The sequence below is a fragment of the Daphnia pulicaria genome, chromosome 12 (genome assembly GCF_021234035.1).
Source record: "Daphnia pulicaria isolate SC F1-1A chromosome 12, SC_F0-13Bv2, whole genome shotgun sequence".
NCBI lineage: Eukaryota > Metazoa > Arthropoda > Branchiopoda > Diplostraca > Daphniidae > Daphnia > Daphnia pulicaria.
This window is the reverse complement of record NC_060924.1, coordinates 218,602-237,282: the sequence shown is the minus strand read 5'-3', so window position 1 is coordinate 237,282 and position 18,681 is coordinate 218,602. Positions and strand designations below refer to the sequence as shown.

The following is an 18,681-nucleotide window of genomic DNA, read 5'->3' as shown; positions in this document are numbered from 1 at the left end:
ATAAAAATACTTTTCTTTCTTCATAAAATTACCATGAAGTAAATTATTTAATCGAATATATTTAAGAACTATATGAAATAAATATAAATCCGTGTTTTTTCCCCCCGCAACCCTGTCCCCACGAGTCCGTTGCTAGGGGTGATCAGAAAAATTAGTGAATACATTTTATACACACACACACACGGTGCTCTCGTATTGAAAACACTACGATCACATCTAATCAGAAAAGATATCTCGCGAGCCTTTTTGAGCGAACTATACGCTGAATAAGAGATACATTTTTAATGATCAAAACAATTTGAGGGCCTTAAATTGCGGTGATAGAAATGAGCAATCGTGTAGTAGGACGGCCTCAGAGGATTTACTTACAGACACCGGAAAATGGCACACTTTTACTTGGGCTACAGGTATCACGCCGCGACCATTTCTTGAAATCCATTTTGTCTTTAAAATCTGCAAGAATTTAAATGAATTTTGTCACAACTGTGTTTTTCATTTAGGATTTCTCTGATAACAACAACCATTCAGAAGTCTGTATTGTACAAGGCCATGAGGTTTATGTCCTGGCTGATGGTGATGGCTCTAGCTGTGATGAAAGGAATGAATTGTGTCCGGTTAGCCATCTAGAACTTCGGGTTATTGAAGACGGGGATGGTGAGGATGGCCACAAGGGTCCTACTCAAGATGAAGAACTAACTTCACTCTCTTGGCTACAAAACACCAATCTCCTTCAGAGTATGTTTATTTTCCTTTTACAATTGGGAATCTTTAATAAAATGCAGAATTTATCCAGGCATCAACTTGAAAGCAGCAGCTGAACAGAAGACAATTATTTTGGAGAAGAAACCGTCAGCAGTTGTTAAGCCAATTGAACCTGCAAATCTTCCACTAGAGAGTGATGAAACTGAAAGCAGTTGGGATGGTAGCAATCTCAGTTACACGGATGTTTCCCCATCTCAGTCGTCACAACCGCTAAACCAGGCAGCATTTCAGCATTCGAATAACGGCGACGAATCCTCCAGCAAGCCACCCCACTCCTTCTCTACCTTAATATTTTTAGCCATAGAATCATCGTCCACCAAAGCCCTGCCTGTTCGTGATATCTACTCGTGGATAACTCAACATTTTCCTTATTATCGAAGTGCACCACTCGGTTGGAAAAATTCTGTACGACATAATTTATCGCTCAACAAATGTTTCTATAAAGTCGAGTGTGGTCTGGTGAGTTTTTTTAAAATGATTGACCATTATATTTCAGTGCAACTAACTTGATTTTATTCTTTATAAACAGAATTTGAGTAAAGGATCGTTTTGGATGGTTGATCCGCTACATCGACCCCAATTGATTCAGTCTCTTTGCAAAGTTTCCTACATCAAAGCAGACCTGATCCAAGAACTGATGAAAGAAACAACTCCACCTGTCAATTTGATAGCCAATTTGCCAATCAAGACAAAGGATCTTCCAGAGCTGCAAGAGAGCGCTGTTAAACAAACGTACAAAACAGTTTCTCCGCCTTCTTCTTCGTCGTCGTCCTCCGTTCGTTCAAGCGCTAATCTGCCTGATCCTAAACTCTTCCCCTTTCTGAGTCGTCGTCTAGCCTTCAACACGATAGCTGATCCTGACGTAGAAGTGAACGCAGCCAAAGCCATGTTGTCGTTGGGACAAAGTCATCTCATGAACAATAACCATGTCGAATCAGATTGTGGAGGTATCAAATTCTGATCAAACTCTATTTTTAAAACTGTTGATAATTTTGAAATTTTCCCCTTTTCTTTTACAGGAACCAACGAATCATCGAGTAGTCAATCGTCTCCTTCTGATGATCACACGTACAGTTTCAGTCCTCGGCCTGTTGCCAAACCCTTACCGCGAAAGCTTCATCCTCCTTTGAAAAGGGAACGGCCTATTGAACAGAAACTGGCCGAGCATGTTCCGGACATGGTTCGTGAACTTGAAATCAGTAGCACTGAAGCCGTCTCTAACGACAGTAGTCAATCTCCCAAGCCTGCCAAGCTAAATCGAGCTTCAGCTTCAGCTAAATCGACCAAAACATCAAATGGACTTGGTCGTGGCAGAGGTCGAGGCCGTGGTCGTGGCAGGGGCCGCGCTAAATGTAGATAAAATCGAGCCTTTCTTTTTAATTTCACTACCACACTCTATTCACTCTCTTTGGCACTCAGCAATATTTAAAATAAAAGATAAATTTAGGTTGAAAAATAGTTAAAAGAAGAAAAAAAAATACGATTCGGGAATGGTAGTCTAACGTTTGTGAATGTTTGTTTGATTTATATCACTTGGACTCGGCCAACGCAGGGGTTCTGTCGCGTTGTAATGAAGGATAAGCTGTCTTATCTTCCCTATGCATCAACCGTGCAGAAATAACATTTGCGTCGCGTTTGAAAGTTTTGCGTGTTTTCCTGTTTTGGGCTTATATAGTTGGTTTTCGACTAGTCTTCCTTGTTATTACTTGATGAAAAATGCTCCTTATTATATATACAGAAATATACGATAGAGACATTTTGGCCAATTTAAAATATTCCATTAGAGTTCACACAGGTTTCAAATGAGAATGCGGTACATCAAGGTAAAAATCAGTTTTACTTTTTATTGCGCGTTAAAATTGGAATGTACACTAGCGCCGAGATGTTAAGAGTGTTCGGGCCGAAAACTTTTTAGCAGACGCTTTTGATGTTTTGTTGCAAAAAAAAAAGTCTCACGTGTGTTTCAACTTTCCATTGTTAAATTTCGAGTATTTATTATTTCTTTGGACGTTATCGTGTTAAATAATGTCGTCAACAGGTACTTGTAAAGACAAACCAATGCCAAGTGGCCTTGGCGACAAAATGTCCGTATAAAATAATAAAACTAATTCTCTTTCATTTTTGGTTTCAAGGTGCACTTGAGGACATGTACGAAATAGAAAGAGTACTTTCGTGGATTCAAGAACTGGATTTGAAAAAAATTGCTTTACAGTTCCCAGACGAACTGCTAAAAGATGCTCCTGATGTAGCACTTAAAATAGAGTTGTCTTCCAAAATCGAAGTCCACATTCTAGGCGATACCTCCTATGGCAGGTAAAATTATCTCATATTTTATCTTCATTTATTAAACTGGTTATTTTTAAATGGCAGTTGTTGTGCGGATGTTCAGGCTGCTTCCTGTCTTGGTGCACAGGTAATTAAAAAATAACAGATTCTCTATTGTAAGAAGCTCGATTAGCTATACAGCAGTTTTAGTTTATTGGAAATAGTGCATTTGTTTCAAACTTTTTAAAGAACAACATAATTGCAGGGTCTTGTACATTTTGGACCAGCATGTCTATCTCAGCAAGAAAAACTACCAGTCCTGTACATTTTTGAAAAGGTCAATATTGAAGTCAACCCATTCCTTACTGCAATTGCCACTGTTCTCCCAGAAGAGGAAAATTATATAATTGCTTCTGATCTTAAATATAATCAATCTACAGGTATGTTTATTTTCTTATTCTTCCTACTTTTGTACCAAATTTTAAAAGTTACCAAGTTTAAAATCATAAAAATTTATTGCAGAAAGAATAGTGACTGAACTATTGGCACTCAAGAAAACTGTGTTGTATCTCGAACCAAATGTTGTTTCCCAACGTCTGCCATCAACAGAACATTTAACAGTATCGGGACGTTCTTGCCATCAGTTACTACCACCCGGAACCCCACTGGAAAACTTTGTAGTGGTGTATATTGGAGAAGAAGGACTAACATTGACAAATCTTATGTTCGTCCTTAACAAGTGCACGTTCTTTACTTACAATCCTATCGATAGCTCTTTAAAAAAAGAGTGCTTCAACGTGAATCAACAACTGCGAAGACGCTACTTCCTGACACAGAAAGCCAAAGATGCGCAATTAGTTGGTATCCTTGTGGCTACCCTAGGTGTGGCTGATCATTTAAAGATAATCGAACACATAAAAGTTCTTGCCAAAAATGCAGGGAAAAAGTAAGTCGTTTAAAATAATAATCATTTTTCATTTGTTCCGTCTCTGTCCATTGTTAACTTGTCATTGTTTTATGGATAGATGTTACACATTCGTCGTAGGAAAGTTGAATCCAAACAAGTTAGCCAATTTTCCAGAAATTGATGTTTTTGTCGCAGTCGCATGTCCGGAAAATTCACTAATAAATGATAAAGAGTTTTATCGACCAGTCATCACCCCATACGAATTTGAGGTAAACAGTGTTTTAGGAGATAGTTAAGCTTTCCTTAATATTTGTGTTTATATTTCAGGTTGCCGTTAACAGTGCACGCTCTTGGACTGGAGATTACATTACAGATTTCAGGCAACTTCTCCCAGGTACTTCAGATGATTTAATTTCTGACCATTGGTATTTGTACTTCTTAATGAATATTTTGTAATTCTTTTTCATGTAAAGATGGGGGTGGTTTCGTACCACTCGAAAGCGTTCATAGAGAGCAAGAAACAGATGTTTCGCTCATCTCAGGACAATTAAATCGTGTTGGGTTGGACTGTAATGAAGAAAGTGTCTCCAATAGCTCTGGAGATATTTGTCTCAGGGATCAGAATCAAACCGTACTTCCCGTCGGTAGTGCATTCCTGAAGCAGCGTGAATGGAGCGGTCTTGAGCCTCACGTTGGCGAAACCCCAGTTAGGATTGCTCACCTAGGAAGAAAAGGATTGGCTGCCAACTATAGCGGTGAAGGCGAAAAGGTTATTAATCAAGACAACACTCTGGAGAAATCTGAAGTGCCACAATGAATTGTAACTAATCATGGATTGTACAGATTTTCTAAGCTAAATCTAATTGATCCTATACATGTTGATTTTTTACATGACACTGTTATCATTTCGCATTCTATCACATTGACAATAATTGGAGAGATTTTCTATTGAGGCGCAAAATTTTTGTGTGATCCGAATTAGGAGACGTTCACATACTACGCAGTAGATTTTTAAACATTTTTTACTGAATTTCGACCCCCTTCCTCCCCCCTGTAGGTACTAGGTTGACCCTACCGACTTACCGTCTAAAATTGACGAAGACCTTGTCGTAACGTGCTGGCGCTCCAGCTGAGACCAGGCGCAACTAGGAGCGGCACAATTTGTGACGGTCTTAACATTCACTCTGCCGACGCATTAAGTTGTGCGTGTTTTGTAGGAAAAAACTCAATGGGAATTTTCTTTTTAAATTCAAGTTTCTAGATTGACAGACAGGAGCGCCACTCGTTCGCTGTCATAAAACTTTTTTAACTTTTTTTTATTCCACACCACATAAGTGAAATAACTGAAATCTTATTTTTTAATTTAAAAATTTCTCATATTCCTTCTAATAATCTTATGTTTAAGAAATAAGAAATGATAATTAATCAAATTTGTGTCCAAAATGGCCCAATCAGCGTACAGCGTTTTAAAGATGCTCTACGCTGATTGGCCATTTTGGACACAAAATTTGATGGCAACGCAGGATTTTAGACTACTCCATACCTCATCCGGTTTCTGTGAAACAAATGAAAGCCGATAACCGCTGCGGTATTTCTGTCTGCAAGCAACTGCGTCAATCTCGTTGGACGCCTCAGTTACATGCTCAGTTATCAGAGGGGCGACGCCATTAGTCAGGATGAGATTTACGGGTACCAAATTATTTTAACAAGACAATAATTTCATTGTTGAATGCTCATTTTATCGTTTTTTTTTCTCTTTATTTTTATTTTAGTGCATTTGAGAAGAGAAAATCTCAGTCTAGGGGAAATTGAGGCAAGTAACTTGTACACACCCATAAAACCTTTGAAAAACGCCAGTTGCCGGAAATCTATCGTCATTGTTTGACGAGAATTTTCTCTTAATCAATACTTTTGCTGTTATTTTACAGGTCCGGGTGTGAAGAATGAATTGTTATGAGGAAACTGGTTAATTGGAGAGGCGGTTTGTCAAACTTAGGATAGGTTTTCTAAATCGGTAGAATGGTAAGGTAAATCCATCGTTCAATTATTTTCTTGCATTATAATCTGCTTTTAGACTGGTATACTTAAAGTAATTATTCTTATGGTATAGTATAATAACTTAAAGAGTTCTTTTTTCAATAGTTAATGTGTCACACTGTCATATCTTAACACAATCTTGTTCATCATAATAATTTTCACAAAGGGAATTTAAACCATTGAGTTAGGCTGGACAAAGTAAACTTTCACAGTTCACATTGACATGAACAAAGTTTTAATGAGTTCTCAAATTATTAATTTATATTGCAAACAGTGACATTGATTTCTTTTTTTTAAAAGATGATCCTCCATGGCGATTCTCCATGCTTATCTGCTAATGCCGACCTTGTGTAACTGGATCGACTACCTCGCCCTAATTAATACCATCCTCAACCTTGAACTTGCACCTACCCTTGCTACTCTTCTTCACAGTCCAGATTTTCCCTTTAATAAAATGCCGTTCGTCCATCAGTGTTATGTCAGTCTACCTTCTTCAGTTGGTCGAGTGGGTAGTTAAACAGAGCTCACTCGACCAATTGCAGATAGTAGACTTAAGCCTTTAGTTCTTTTACATTTAGCTCTGTAGTTGATGAAGTGCAGACGTTTACAAATGACTTCATTTGATCAACTATTAGTTATATTTGTAAAAGAACTAGTTATTCGGTAGATGAATGATGACACTGGCTCTCGTTTCCTCCCGAGTCATGATCGAGCTTTGGGATTAAATTATTGGGTACCTATGGGGAAAACTAAGGGATACTTATAACTGGGGACTACTTCTGCATTCTTATGAAGTATTATTTTTAAAAACATGAATTGTGTATAATCCATGCCGGGTCTAGTTCTAAAGTACCGGAAAAATCAGTTTATCAAGCTTTACTTGAACATTCAGGTCGTGTTTGTGAAAAATGAAATGAGCCTACCATTTAATTGGATGGATAAATTATTGACACTGGCTCTCGTTTCCTTCAAGTCATGTCCGAGCTTTGGGGTTAAGTTTGGGTTGTAAGGCCCGTTTCAGACCTTACGACCGTTAATACGAGTAAAAATAATGAAGTTGGACTTTCCATCTAAAACAATGAAAAATAAGTTGTAGATGAGGCCAGGGAAACAGTAGGGATGTGGGTTTGAAATAAATCAGTGCATTTCATGCAGAAAGTATTTGCCAAGGGGTCATTGGAGGAAATGGAATTGTTAACAGTATTTCCAACAACTGCATCTACTGTGAAATATGAAATTCATTCATTCTTGTGAAGGATGACGCTTTGAAGTACAATAAACACTGAAAAAATAGTACAAGCATACACTCACAAGAGACCACAGAGAATAGTTAAGAGGAGTTTAACAGAGCGGTGATTCTGGAGAAGACTCCTGTTTTTTGAGACATTGGAATTGATGAATAAACCGCGTTGTGATGTTCCAGATCGAATTTTAAACTATTCTTCCTGAAGCAGTCACCAGAAACGATTCGCCATTCAAGGCAACAGGTACACGAAATATTACAAATAGGCCTACCCTATGTAGAGATCTTAATGCTTAAACCCTGTATTTCCATGGCATTTCCCTCATTCACCAGCGTGAACTCGAATGGAACCGGAGTGTCTTGTGTGAAAAATATAGAGTGTCGTTTTACGTAGAAATAGATTGGCGCCGACTTTATGTAGGCATACCCAATCCATTTTTCTTTGTCTGTAAACGAAAAGATTCAGAAGAACAATAACTAATAAAATTAAAATATGTCGTACCTTTTTTATTAGAAAATAAATTACAATAAAGTAATTCTATCATCTTCTTTCCTTTGACTAAAAAAAATCCGTTGATTGTATGACCCATCTCGTACAGATCTTCACAGGATTTTGGCGGGCGACCAATGTCAAATATTTCGTGTTTTCTCTCTGTTAAATTCAAATTTCTCTCTTAGGAATGTGATGATACACAATAGTTCTTGATAACCAAATAACGAGGAGGAGACAGTGTTCTTTGCAAGTATTTGTATTAACGTAGTTGTTGGGTTACAATGCCGGGTACGACTCTACTGGATGAACAGAGTGTCGGGCTTTTATAGACAGTTATCAAGGTGGTGGGGATTGCACCATCACTGCAGAGTGTGGCGCAATCCCGGATGTAGTTGCATAGGCAACAGGTGAGATGGTGCAATAGAGAAAGCCATCAAGGTACTGCGTAGTACAGTGACCTTGAGGTACGGCGTAGTAGATTGACCTTGGGATACTGCGTAGTAGATTGCTCTATACTACAAGCAGTAGGCCAGGTCTTCACACAAGTCATTACACTCCTCCTCCTTCCGCAGAAGTTTGGTCGGGGAAGGAAACTATTTTTGTTTTTAAGTTAACAGACAAATGAACGTCGTCTGGGATATAGAAATATCGCAGCGCGAGTTCGAGAGCGTGTTGTTGTGAAGGCTGCATTTCGAATATTAAAACCGAACTGGAGCGACAGCCACCATTTCGCCACAAAAATACAAAGAAGATTAACAACATGGTGGAGTTGACTATACAATAATTCCACCCAGACGGCGCCATTCAGCCGATGTATCGCCACATTCAAAAACAAAATGTTAAGGATGACTATCTATATCCTTCTACTGCTGAGCGTCTACGCGGTCGCCTTCGAGACTACAATTTGTAACTGCAAGGATCCAATACGACGAGAACATCTCCGAATCGATGACGAACTTTGTCAGCCAATTCGCCGCCCGACTGAACAAACGCAGACTACGCTGTTTGGACCGATAGAAAAGATGGATTGAAAGTGCGCGGTTATTGCCCGACAAACGTGCAGTCGACACAACGGAAGCCGAATGTAAGATCATGGCACAAACCAAACGTTGTGAAGAAATGCCGATGAAATTTGCCGACGGAAAATGGCTGTACGTGCCGGAAACAATAAGAAAGTGGTGCGTGGATGCGCACTATATCGACTCAAGTATTGAACTGCATGGTGGAAGAAACTATAATTCTACAAGAAGAAAACGATTTGATCGACACTCCATTGGGAAGAGCTAACATCTCAGATGGTGTACACACGCATAATCACATGACTTTAATCTTGGATGTGGCCGATGCAGATCGCATCGCACACACACCGCGGCTTCTCACACAAGGCAAGGCTACAATCACTCAAACATCTACAGCAACAACTTTCAAATTAGAAGACGACTCCAATCAACTAGCATATACTCATGATTAAAATTGGTAATGGGTTTCTGATTTTTACTTACTTACGAACATGTATGATTATCCTTTATAATATCCTTATAACGTTTGTTTAACACGTTTGCTTAATACATGAGCATGCCATTCAATCGGGGCGTGGATGGTTCCGGTCTCTCGGTATAAAAAGAAAAGAACCAGAAAGATAAGCAAAAAGGTGTGATGATACACACAAGAGAATACAATACTGGATGACTTGTAAGATAGTTTATTTACCTTGATGCGGGATACACTGCCGGTGACGATCTGCCGGGACTAGGCAGACGTCGGGCTTTTATACAGGGGAAGACAAAGGGAAACTCATGGAAACATATTGCACCATAACCAATGGTTATGGTCCAATAGACAAATACAAAGAAAAGAAAGTAGGAGATTTGGTCCAGTGATCAGTCACGGCCAATGAAGAGAAAGGCTAAGGCAGAATGCCTAATAGAGCGTCAAGCAGGTGTGAGTTGTTTGGCCTCTGCTAGAAGTGAAGTGGGTGGAGTTGTCACAAAGGGTTAAAAAAAACTAACTAAAATTAGAAAGAAAAATCAACCATGCCAATTAACAAAGATCACAAAAATAATCTTTCAAAGTCCATTGTAGTTGCCGGATTTCTAATAAATCTTGGACGGGATAAAAAAGTTTTTCTAGGTACAGGTCGGCTTGCCTGTCCCGTGGATAACAGATTTCTACACCTGTCTCCATCCAAAACATCAGCCTGGCACAACTGAACGGGTAGAAATCGCGATAAAACGCGTACCCGGGATAAGGTCTGATAAAAATGATAAAAAAAACACATAATAAAAATAAAAATAAAACTAATAATTAAAAAAACTTACTCGTAATAATAATCCAACATTGGGAAAAGTAATGACGACACGCCGGGTATCACATCCCCGTGTAGAGAGCTTATTCGCTAGCCATGTATTCTAGTTCCGGAAAACATAACATGCATACCAGTACACAATAGAAGAGTATATGAAAAGGGTGATCTTCATCGGCGATTTCTCCTTCTTCCAGTTCTTCCTCCATTGTTGCGTTTTGCCTTTCCGGGCTCCCTTCGTCTTCTTCTAAGTCGTCGATGTCAACCTCTTGGGACAGCAAGACCTTGATCTTGCCATCTTCGCTTTCGGGCTGTGGTAGGCACGAAACTGAACACTCCTCTCCAAATAGAAATTGGGAGTGTGTCCAAATTTCGACTCGATTGGAGTCGTTGTAGCCAACAATGGCTGGGATTTTCCGTACCTTCGGTTGGACCTCGAGAAGGACTAATTTCCCTTCCCGACGTCGCACCGAAAGTGCAAATGTGCGTCTCAATACCAATTTTTCAACGGACATTGTGCAGAAATGGTTTGATTTTGTCTCCGAAGCGTTGCGGTATTTATACCATCTTGCTTCCTTATCCTCTGCGGAGGACATTTCTAATTGTTGATATGTGAAAGTACATTGTGCATAGGGATACATGGAATGAGCAGGGTTAAAATAGAAGTTAACAGAAAAATTTTCATTAGAAAGTTGTCATTTGATTTACGGGGGTTAATAGCAAAACATAAGGTAAATTGAAAGTTTACATTGTTTTTATTGCAGGCAACAATGTCGGAGATGATATTTGCATAAGACATTTATCATAAGTGAGAAGAAAAAAAAATGTAATCGTTAATCAATGTCCAATAGTTTCAAAGGTTCGTACTACTATTTGGGTCTAAGTCGTTCACTACAGTTATAGAAAGTTTCAGATGTTTGTGAAAGAAGAAAGAAAGTTTGTGATGATTCACATTAGTTCTTAATAACAAACAACGAGGAAGAGGCAGTGTTCTTTGCAGTAACGTTTATTACAGAAGATGTCGGGATACAATGCCGGGTACGACTCTGCTGGATGAACAGAGTGTCGGGCTTTTATAGGCGGTTGTCAAGGTTGTTGGGATTGCACCATCACTGCAGAGTGTGGCGCAATCCCGGATGTAGTTGCATCGTTACAGTTAGTGATGGTGCAATAGAGAAATGCATCAAGGTACTGCGTAGTAGATTGACCTTGGGGTACTGCGTAGTAGATTGCTCTATACTACAAGCAGTAGGCCGAATCTTACACTCCTCCCCCTTCCACAGAAGTTTGGTCGGGGAAGGAAACTATAATTTTTTTTTTAGTTTCAATACATGCAAGGAAATTTTTGAATGCTGCTAATTCTACTATTAGTGTATATCTGTATGATTAAGTTGGATACAGTGGGAGATATAATACCATCACCTTGGGATAAATGTGCATAAGATATACATTGCATAATATTTCGAATAGAATATAGGCATATTGTGTAACAACAGTAATCCGCCAATACAACCGGGACAGCTTGGACTTGTATTACAAATACGAGTTCTTAGCTCAACAACTAAAACGAGCAAGACGTCAATTTTATTGAATGTTCGTAACCAAAAACTGGCACGTTCACCAATTTGTGATGATGCACAATAACACACACAATACAAAGAGTAACTTGTAGAACTGTTGTATTTACCAAGAGAAGGGATCCAGCTGCCGGGACTAGGCAGACGTCGGGCTTTTATATTCAGGGAAGACAAAGAGAAACTCGGGGAAACATATTGCACCATAACCAATGGTTATGGTCCAATAGAGAAATACAAAGAAAGGAAAGTAGGTTATTTGGTCCAGTGATCAGTCACGGCCAATGAAGAGAAAGGCTGGGGCAGAATGCCTAGTAGAGCGTCAAGCAGGTGTGAGTTGCTTGGCCTCTACTAGAAGTGAAGGGGGTGGGGCGAGTTGTTACAATTGCATAATAATGTGAATAGCATAATATAAGTATGTGGAATGCATAGTACTGTGAATAACATAAGAATTACAATGCGGCAGTCAATGAAATGTCGATAAGTAATGTAAAAAAGATGTCAATGGAATTGTTTTTTAGTACTTACGGTTCGTGAATACATCCCGAGCCCTTTTCAATTTTAGAGCCTGGAATTCATATTTATAATATAAATCCAAGCTGTCTCGCAGGTACTGCTGGATCAGTACCTCCCGCTGGGCGTTGTACTCCCCTTCACTTTGTAACATAATTGGTGAGGCGTACATGTTTTGGAAGTGTTGGGGTGGATAATAACACGGAGGAGATGGTGATGGAATCCTCTCCATTGGGGCCGAATCTGGTTGTTCCTTTGTCGGCGGCTGTGGTGTTTGATGATGTATGGGCGGAGCGGCTAACGGGACTGCACTGGGGATGTCTGGGTTTACCTCCGTGGTATCGCTTCGTATGTCGTCCTTGTCGTCCTTGTCGTCCTCGTCGTCCTCGTCGTCCTCGTCGTCGCTGAGTGTGAGGTCGATGATGAGGGTTTGCTGGTTGGTCTGCTCGGTATGCTGGTCCGTCGCGACGTTTTCTTTGTTCGAATCTTCTTCGGCTTCTGCAACGTCATCCGGTTCTTGGACAGGCTCGTCGTCTTCCGTCTCCTCTCCCCGTTCTTCTTCACTGTCAGCGGCCTATTCCTTTATCGGTTCAATCACAAATCCTACCGATTGTTCGATGCCCGGTAGATAGCGGGGGTCTGTTGTGATTTCCACTTTTTCTTCGTTATAAAACTACCCCTAATTCTTTTTTATAAAATTCGTAAGTATATTGCTTTAATGAATTGTACACTTGACTTTTGATTTCTTTCTGTTTCGCTAGAAAGTCGCTTCTTGTTACCCGTCTGGAAGATGTTCTATCTGCGACGTCTTTTGTAAGTTTAATTAACTCGTTCCACTGCGATAAAACTTTTTCTCTAATGGGTAAAATATTTTGTGGAAGGGATCTGATGTAACTGTCTTCTTCTAAGTCTATCTCCCCTATCAGGGACTCGCTTAAAGCAGCATAGGATGTATCTTTAGAAGGCAAAGTGGGTTTCGACATTCACTTACCGCTTTGGTGTTCTTTCCTCTCGGTGCTTGCAGAATTTAAGGAGCAGGTTCTTGAAGACCAAACTGGCACGTTCACCAATTTGTGATGACTAGATCACAATATGCACTCACACTGAAGTTACACTTATACTGAACTAACACTAACACATAAACACTGAGTAGATTATAAGGAAAACTTGTATTTACCACTTGTTAGGGAGTACACTGCCGGGATCACTCTGCCGGGATGAGGCAGAGCGTGGGCTTTCATACTTAGGGTTAGTTATTGCATCATAGATAAGGACACGTATACAGTTGCACCATCACCAGGATGTGGTGGTGCAAGAAGAGAAAGACGTTTGTCGGATGGCGCAATTGGCATTGCACCATCCGAAGCAACTTAAGTATCAAGGCTGCAAGGCTCGTTCCAGCCTTACTTTACTTGTACAAAAATGGAGACGCAACGACTTGTAAGAGGATGACGTTTTGTATTTGAATACACAAGTTTTAACATCAGATACACGAATGCGACTTATTCAATGTTAGAATAATAAGAGAGAAAGAGTTTACCAGCGTGAAGGCCTGCTCGGGGAAGACTGGTTATACAAGGGAAACAAGGGGGCTTTTATACTGGTCAAGGCGGAAGTCAGCGTCGTAGATTGATCTCGTTATTGCTGTTATTGCCGTGTTGGGATTGATACTCTGGCTGATGTCGATATCACGGTGTTGGGAATGGATACCTCCCGTGTGTCGACATCAGGGTGTCGGCAATGGATGCTTCCCGTGAGTCAGCCTCACGGTGTCGGCACTGGATACTTCCCGTGAGTCAGCCTCACGGTGTCGGCACTGGATACTTCCCGTGAGTCAACATCACGGTGTCCGTGAGCGGATCCTATTTGCTCAACGGACTCGTTTGCGCATACGTCTTTTGAATTGCGCGCTTATGGCTGTTGGTGCTATAGATATAACACGGCGCAAAACCCCTCCCCTCCCCATAGTAACAAACCGTAACATTTTAGTCAACCCTCTCTCCCCCCCCCCCCGCCCGAACCCGTAATTTATGGATGGGCTGATAGGCTGATAGGCTGATATATAGTATAGTTAGTTTGTATGGCCATGGCTGATTGGTTGCCACTGGATACAGTTTGCCATCTAGTAGAGGAATTTCGTACTGCTTTATCGAATCATGCTTGACTGTCGTCGTCTGCTTACCGGGATTTCAGAATTCCAGTATTTGGCGAATGGTCGTTTTGGACTCTTGGTAAAAGAAGTAGAGAAGTTAAAACAAAAACTTATCACTGTTTTATGGAATATTTTTTATTTAGACTGGGAAAAGTAGAGAGCACAGAGACCAATAACTTCATTTCATTGTTCAAGGTTTAATTTCTGTTGGTTTTGGGCACAACCGCACAATGCGATGTGCACCACAATGTGCACCAACAGATTTTTGAGGAAAGTGTTTGTGTTGGATGCTTATAACAGCAGTCATTACCTTGAATTCCTAATTACTGTAAAAATAAGATTATTTTTGCATATCCACACTCCACAGCTTCGTTAAAATTGGTTTGTCGTAATTGTTGCTCATTCTTTTTGTTTCTCTAAAAATTGTTACAAAATTTATCATTCAATAATTTATAGATTAAAGGGCCAATAAACAAATAATAGCCTACATCACATGTTCAGTGTGCAAGTATTCCAAAACAGGACAGTGAACTTGGCCAACTCGACAAGGAGTGCTGTATGCTTTAGTTATATTCAATCTCAAGGTCACATTATTTTACTGCATTTATCTTCATTAGTCTTTCATTTTCAACTTTACTGTACAGAGCTAAAGTCATATTTTTGTAGGTCTCAACATCATCCCAGATTTACCCATTCTAACTGAATGACGTTCAAAAGCCAATGATGCTAGGCATCAAGGCGTTGGTGTCAGCAGTTAAGGTAAACCAAGAGAAATATAAATCAACCAGACATTCAAAATTTCATGATTCTTTAATAACATTTGTGTCTTCACCAGCTTGGGGTGAGTATCCGTGATGGCAAAATATAGCTGTAGCCATGGTGATTGACAATTCAAAATGCAAGGATCCTGCGCTAAATGATACGCATATTTCATTACTGTTCATCATATGGTGAGTGATACTGATTCGGGTAACGACTACTGCTCACAAAAAGTTTATTAATTCAATTATGTTCATTTTATACCGAAGCGGAAAGCGATCGAATCGTTGAATGGAGTAAGCGGCAATCGACGAAGGATTTCCTGTCATGGTAATTTGCATGTTTTTTTCTCGATTATAGGAACTTTTAGATTTTATATGGCAATGCACGTATCAAATTATTAATAGATTATTGCTTGGATAGGATGAAGTCATTAAGAAAATGAATTAACGGAAATTCAGTTTCAACTGAAGGACGAAAGTATGCTCAACCCAACTTGAATTATTATTGACAGCAGTTGAGGCACTGTTGCTATGAGGTACGTGCGGGTACGTGCGTCACTATGGCTTCTGTGCAACACGTGTGTTCGATTAGATCATCCACAGGTTTTTTATTTATTTTTTATTTCGATTCATTTTATCTAGCTTTTTTTCAAAAACACAAAGCGCCTTTGCGTGCTTATACAGTAAACTGTGCGCGCGATACAGATCTCCGATGGTATCTACATCAACTTGCGTGTGGAAAACACTTGCTTGTTACTGAAGGGGAGCAAATAAAATTTCGTTTCCCATCGTTTTCTGTTTCCAACCAGATCTCTTGTTACATAACAATCTGGGTTACAGAGTATCTGCATTTCGTTTAGTCCCTGAGCTTTTTTTTTAATATTGTTGTTGTTGCATCATAGCATGTGTTCATAAAAGCTGCTCAGCAACATAGCTGGTTAGTCCTAATGTCCCAACGCATCCTTCTGTTTTTGAAACGAACGTTTCCTATCGCAACAATCTTCATCGCATGTTTACAGAGACCCTGCGCCATGTCCCTTCACAATGTATAAAGAAACGGTTCAATAATCCCAAAACGAAACGACATGTGCAGTGTTGACAACGGGGGACAATATTTAAAAAAAAAATTGTTTATACCTAACCTTATCATCAGAACAACTGTGAGAAAATTTAGTATAAAAAAAGCTCGTTTTGTTAACTTGATCATCAGTTGAGAGCCATCGCTATTACTTGACACTCGTCCCGCTCAACAAGATACGTCGCCCACGATGCACTTCACTTTATCGGTAATAGAAATTTAAATATTTTTTGTTTTGTATTTGTGAGTACATTGTAGAACATAGCCGTTTAAACCATTGTTGTATTTTTGTTCCAATTTTATATAGGCCCTCAGTGTGTTTTTTCTCATTGGGTTCGTGAATTCCAATTCACTTCCAAACCTATTTCAACGTAACAGTGGTAAGTGATACACATTACATGCTAAGTTTGATGTAAAGAGCCAAGGGTCTTTTCAATAGTTATGTCGAGTAATTAAAAATGCGTTGTGATAAAATGAATTGATTTTGATTTCGAGAAGCTGATCAGCCGACCATATCAATCGTCGGTGGAGTCCCGGCAGCCACCGGTGAATTTCCTTATTTGGTAACGCAATTTAATTTTAATCCATTTAAATCGATTTAAATAATTTAATAAATCTCAGTTTAAGACTCGTTTCTTCACATTCAAATTATTTATTTCTTTTCCTCAGGCTGTTTTGAGCTTGGGCCAATACCTTTGTGGTGGATCCCTGATTGGAAAGTCCCACATCCTGACAGCGGCTCATTGCGTTGAAAGGTAAAATCTAGCAAGGCTTTATTGTAATCAGTACCACTTATAATTTTTCTCTGCTACAATTATTTTTGTGTGACCAGTTTTGCTGCCGCTGACGTGAGCACGTTCTTTGCGGACATCAACACGTTGTCAATCAACGGTGGCGGAACCGGCGCTGTCTTTAGGGGAGTGAAGAAATTCATCATTCATCCCTCATACAATTCCAACACACAAGTAAGCAGTTTACTAGTGGCTAACTGGCTACCATTTGCATTGCTTTTAGATTAGTGCAGTGCACGCACTAATCAGTTGAACTAAACTCCCTTCTGTCCACCCTACGTAACATGTAACAAAACAATTCGATTTAACTATTACAGGATAACGATGTCGCTATGCTGATATTAAATTCGCCAGTTACAACTGTCAAATTTGTTGCGCTACCGTCCGACAACGCAACAACTCTTGCCCCAACAACTATAAAAACAACAACAACGTTGAAGTCTAACGTAACAACTCCCAAACTCACTACTACAACTCCTAAACCCACAACAACAACTCCTAAGCCAACCACAGCCAAATCTGTGACGACGGCCAAAGCAACAGTATCCACCACCAAAATGCCGTGCTCGTGTACGTGTGCACCAACTACCACACGCGTAGTCGCCAACGGGAAAACCACCAAAAAACCTGCACTTCTAAGAGCTTTCAGTACATATGCGAACCAGTTGGCCACCATCGCCGGATGGGGAACAACATCTTCAGGTAAATATTTGTTAAGACTATGGAAATGTTTGACGTGTCTGATTGTGATTACGTTGGGATCAAAAGGAGGAAGCGTTTCGAACTTGCTGCTGAAAGCAAACGTCACTATTCAAGACAATACAGTTTGCGCTAAACAATATGGAAATTTCGTTGGCGCTAACATGTTGTGCGCCTCTGCTCCTGGTAAAGATACCTGCCAGGTAAATTATCAATTTTGCCCAGAAATTTACGTTTTCCCTCCTTTGTGTTCTAAGTTAATTTCCATTCTGAATGATTATCCATAGGGTGACAGCGGTGGCCCGATCCTTGTAAACGGAGTTCAAGTTGGAATCACCTCCTTCGGCAATGGCTGTGCTGATCCTAAATATGCCGGTGTCTACACCAGAGTCTCGACTTATGTTACCTGGATTCAGACCATCATGGCCAATAATCCATGAAAATAATTGGCTATTAACAATTTCTTTATATTCGTTTTAGACAACTGAACGGTTAACCGATCCAACTATCGGTCCATCGGTTACCAAATGTTATTGAATTTCATGTATTACGGGATTTTTTAAATTACTGCCTGGGAATAAAATAAAGCATAATACATTTTATTGGTCAAATAATAACGTTATGTTTTAAAAATGTATTTCTTTATCTCAGTCTCCACTCCTTCCTTTATTGTGTTGCCATTTTAACCTTTTAAAAAGTGTTATGCTTGAACAGCTTGTTTATGCATTTTCTAAAAAAGCAACAAACAGACCATCTTCGTCCGACCGCATGCGAATTGAAGTATCTATCTAATTATCTATCCCGACGTTACGACTGAGCACACGTTCCAGGTTCCATTGCATCCTCAAGAATAACTCGACGGCTTAGATATCCCTATGAGCTAGACCTCATCGAAAGAATGTCTCGTCTTTTCCAACTAGTTCTGGCGTCGTGGCCGCCACAACAGCAAGTAATAAGGTTCCAGTCTATCGGAAATTGGAAAAAGAACGACAACGACAACGACACTAGAAGAAACTAAGCGCTTTAGACAATTGCATTTGAATTTGATGTGATTTGCATTTCAGAAAATAACAGCAGTTGTGTCGCAGCGCCTCTACTGGTCTG

General features: G+C 39.8%; 3 protein-coding genes and 1 long non-coding RNA gene across 5 annotated transcripts; all 4 read left to right on the top strand.

Annotated features, from left to right (window-relative positions):
- Nucleotides 1-147: 147 nt before the first annotated feature.
- Nucleotides 148-2,535, top strand: LOC124316263 (forkhead box protein N3-like). Its single transcript, XM_046782102.1, has 5 exons — nucleotides 148-407; nucleotides 501-735; nucleotides 794-1,221; nucleotides 1,292-1,709; nucleotides 1,782-2,535. The coding sequence occupies exons 1-5, from the start codon at nucleotides 327-329 to the stop codon at nucleotides 2,120-2,122; spliced, it is 1,503 nt and encodes a 500-aa protein (XP_046638058.1). The 5' UTR covers nucleotides 148-326; the 3' UTR covers nucleotides 2,123-2,535.
- A 99-nt stretch (nucleotides 2,536-2,634) lies between these two features.
- On the top strand, nucleotides 2,635-4,828 carry LOC124316293 (2-(3-amino-3-carboxypropyl)histidine synthase subunit 2-like). 2 transcript variants are annotated; one of them, XM_046782154.1, is made up of 8 exons: nucleotides 2,635-2,800; nucleotides 2,895-3,075; nucleotides 3,133-3,175; nucleotides 3,293-3,467; nucleotides 3,550-3,973; nucleotides 4,053-4,203; nucleotides 4,262-4,328; nucleotides 4,408-4,828. In XM_046782154.1, exons 1-8 carry the CDS (start codon nucleotides 2,788-2,790, stop codon nucleotides 4,749-4,751), a joined length of 1,398 nt encoding a protein of 465 aa, XP_046638110.1. In that variant the 5' UTR covers nucleotides 2,635-2,787; the 3' UTR covers nucleotides 4,752-4,828. The 2 variants fall into 2 exon arrangements, with proteins under 2 accessions (XP_046638110.1, XP_046638111.1); XM_046782155.1 differs by having other exon boundaries at nucleotides 2,635-2,807; nucleotides 2,892-3,075.
- Nucleotides 4,829-5,860: 1,032 nt separating this feature from the next.
- LOC124316628 lies at nucleotides 5,861-7,412 on the top strand. Its single transcript, XR_006911872.1, has 3 exons — nucleotides 5,861-5,961; nucleotides 6,272-7,323; nucleotides 7,395-7,412. It is a non-coding gene; the product is annotated as an uncharacterized LOC124316628 (long non-coding RNA).
- Nucleotides 7,413-14,094: 6,682 nt separating this feature from the next.
- On the top strand, nucleotides 14,095-18,194 carry LOC124316401 (trypsin I-P1-like). The gene is made up of 16 exons (XM_046782330.1): nucleotides 14,095-14,327; nucleotides 14,392-14,629; nucleotides 14,705-14,832; nucleotides 14,915-15,007; nucleotides 15,084-15,198; nucleotides 15,277-15,337; nucleotides 15,431-15,545; nucleotides 15,652-15,850; nucleotides 15,912-16,295; nucleotides 16,395-16,467; nucleotides 16,586-16,650; nucleotides 16,757-16,842; nucleotides 16,920-17,052; nucleotides 17,196-17,580; nucleotides 17,647-17,780; nucleotides 17,865-18,194. The coding sequence occupies exons 9-16, from the start codon at nucleotides 16,278-16,280 to the stop codon at nucleotides 18,015-18,017; spliced, it is 1,047 nt and encodes a 348-aa protein (XP_046638286.1). The 5' UTR covers nucleotides 14,095-14,327; nucleotides 14,392-14,629; nucleotides 14,705-14,832; nucleotides 14,915-15,007; nucleotides 15,084-15,198; nucleotides 15,277-15,337; nucleotides 15,431-15,545; nucleotides 15,652-15,850; nucleotides 15,912-16,277; the 3' UTR covers nucleotides 18,018-18,194.
- The last annotated feature ends 487 nt before the right edge of the window (nucleotides 18,195-18,681 follow it).

What these genes read in the sequence shown, in the direction of transcription:
- LOC124316263 (XM_046782102.1), top strand. Translation starts at nt 327, where the DNA reads ATGAGCAATCGTGTAGTAGGACGGCCTCAGAGGATTTACTTACAGACA. An exon ending in ATAAAGTCGAGTGTGGTCTG is followed by an intron (nt 1,222 to 1,291) that starts GTGAGTTTTTTT and finishes CTTTATAAACAG; the next exon opens with AATTTGAGTAAAGGATCGTT. An exon ending in TGTCGAATCAGATTGTGGAG is followed by an intron (nt 1,710 to 1,781) that starts GTATCAAATTCT and finishes TTTCTTTTACAG; the next exon opens with GAACCAACGAATCATCGAGT.
- LOC124316293 (XM_046782154.1), top strand. An exon ending in TAAATATAATCAATCTACAG is followed by an intron (nt 3,468 to 3,549) that starts GTATGTTTATTT and finishes AATTTATTGCAG; the next exon opens with AAAGAATAGTGACTGAACTA. An exon ending in TCACCCCATACGAATTTGAG is followed by an intron (nt 4,204 to 4,261) that starts GTAAACAGTGTT and finishes TTTATATTTCAG; the next exon opens with GTTGCCGTTAACAGTGCACG.
- LOC124316401 (XM_046782330.1), top strand. An exon ending in CCGGTGAATTTCCTTATTTG is followed by an intron (nt 16,651 to 16,756) that starts GTAACGCAATTT and finishes TCTTTTCCTCAG; the next exon opens with GCTGTTTTGAGCTTGGGCCA. An exon ending in CATACAATTCCAACACACAA is followed by an intron (nt 17,053 to 17,195) that starts GTAAGCAGTTTA and finishes TAACTATTACAG; the next exon opens with GATAACGATGTCGCTATGCT.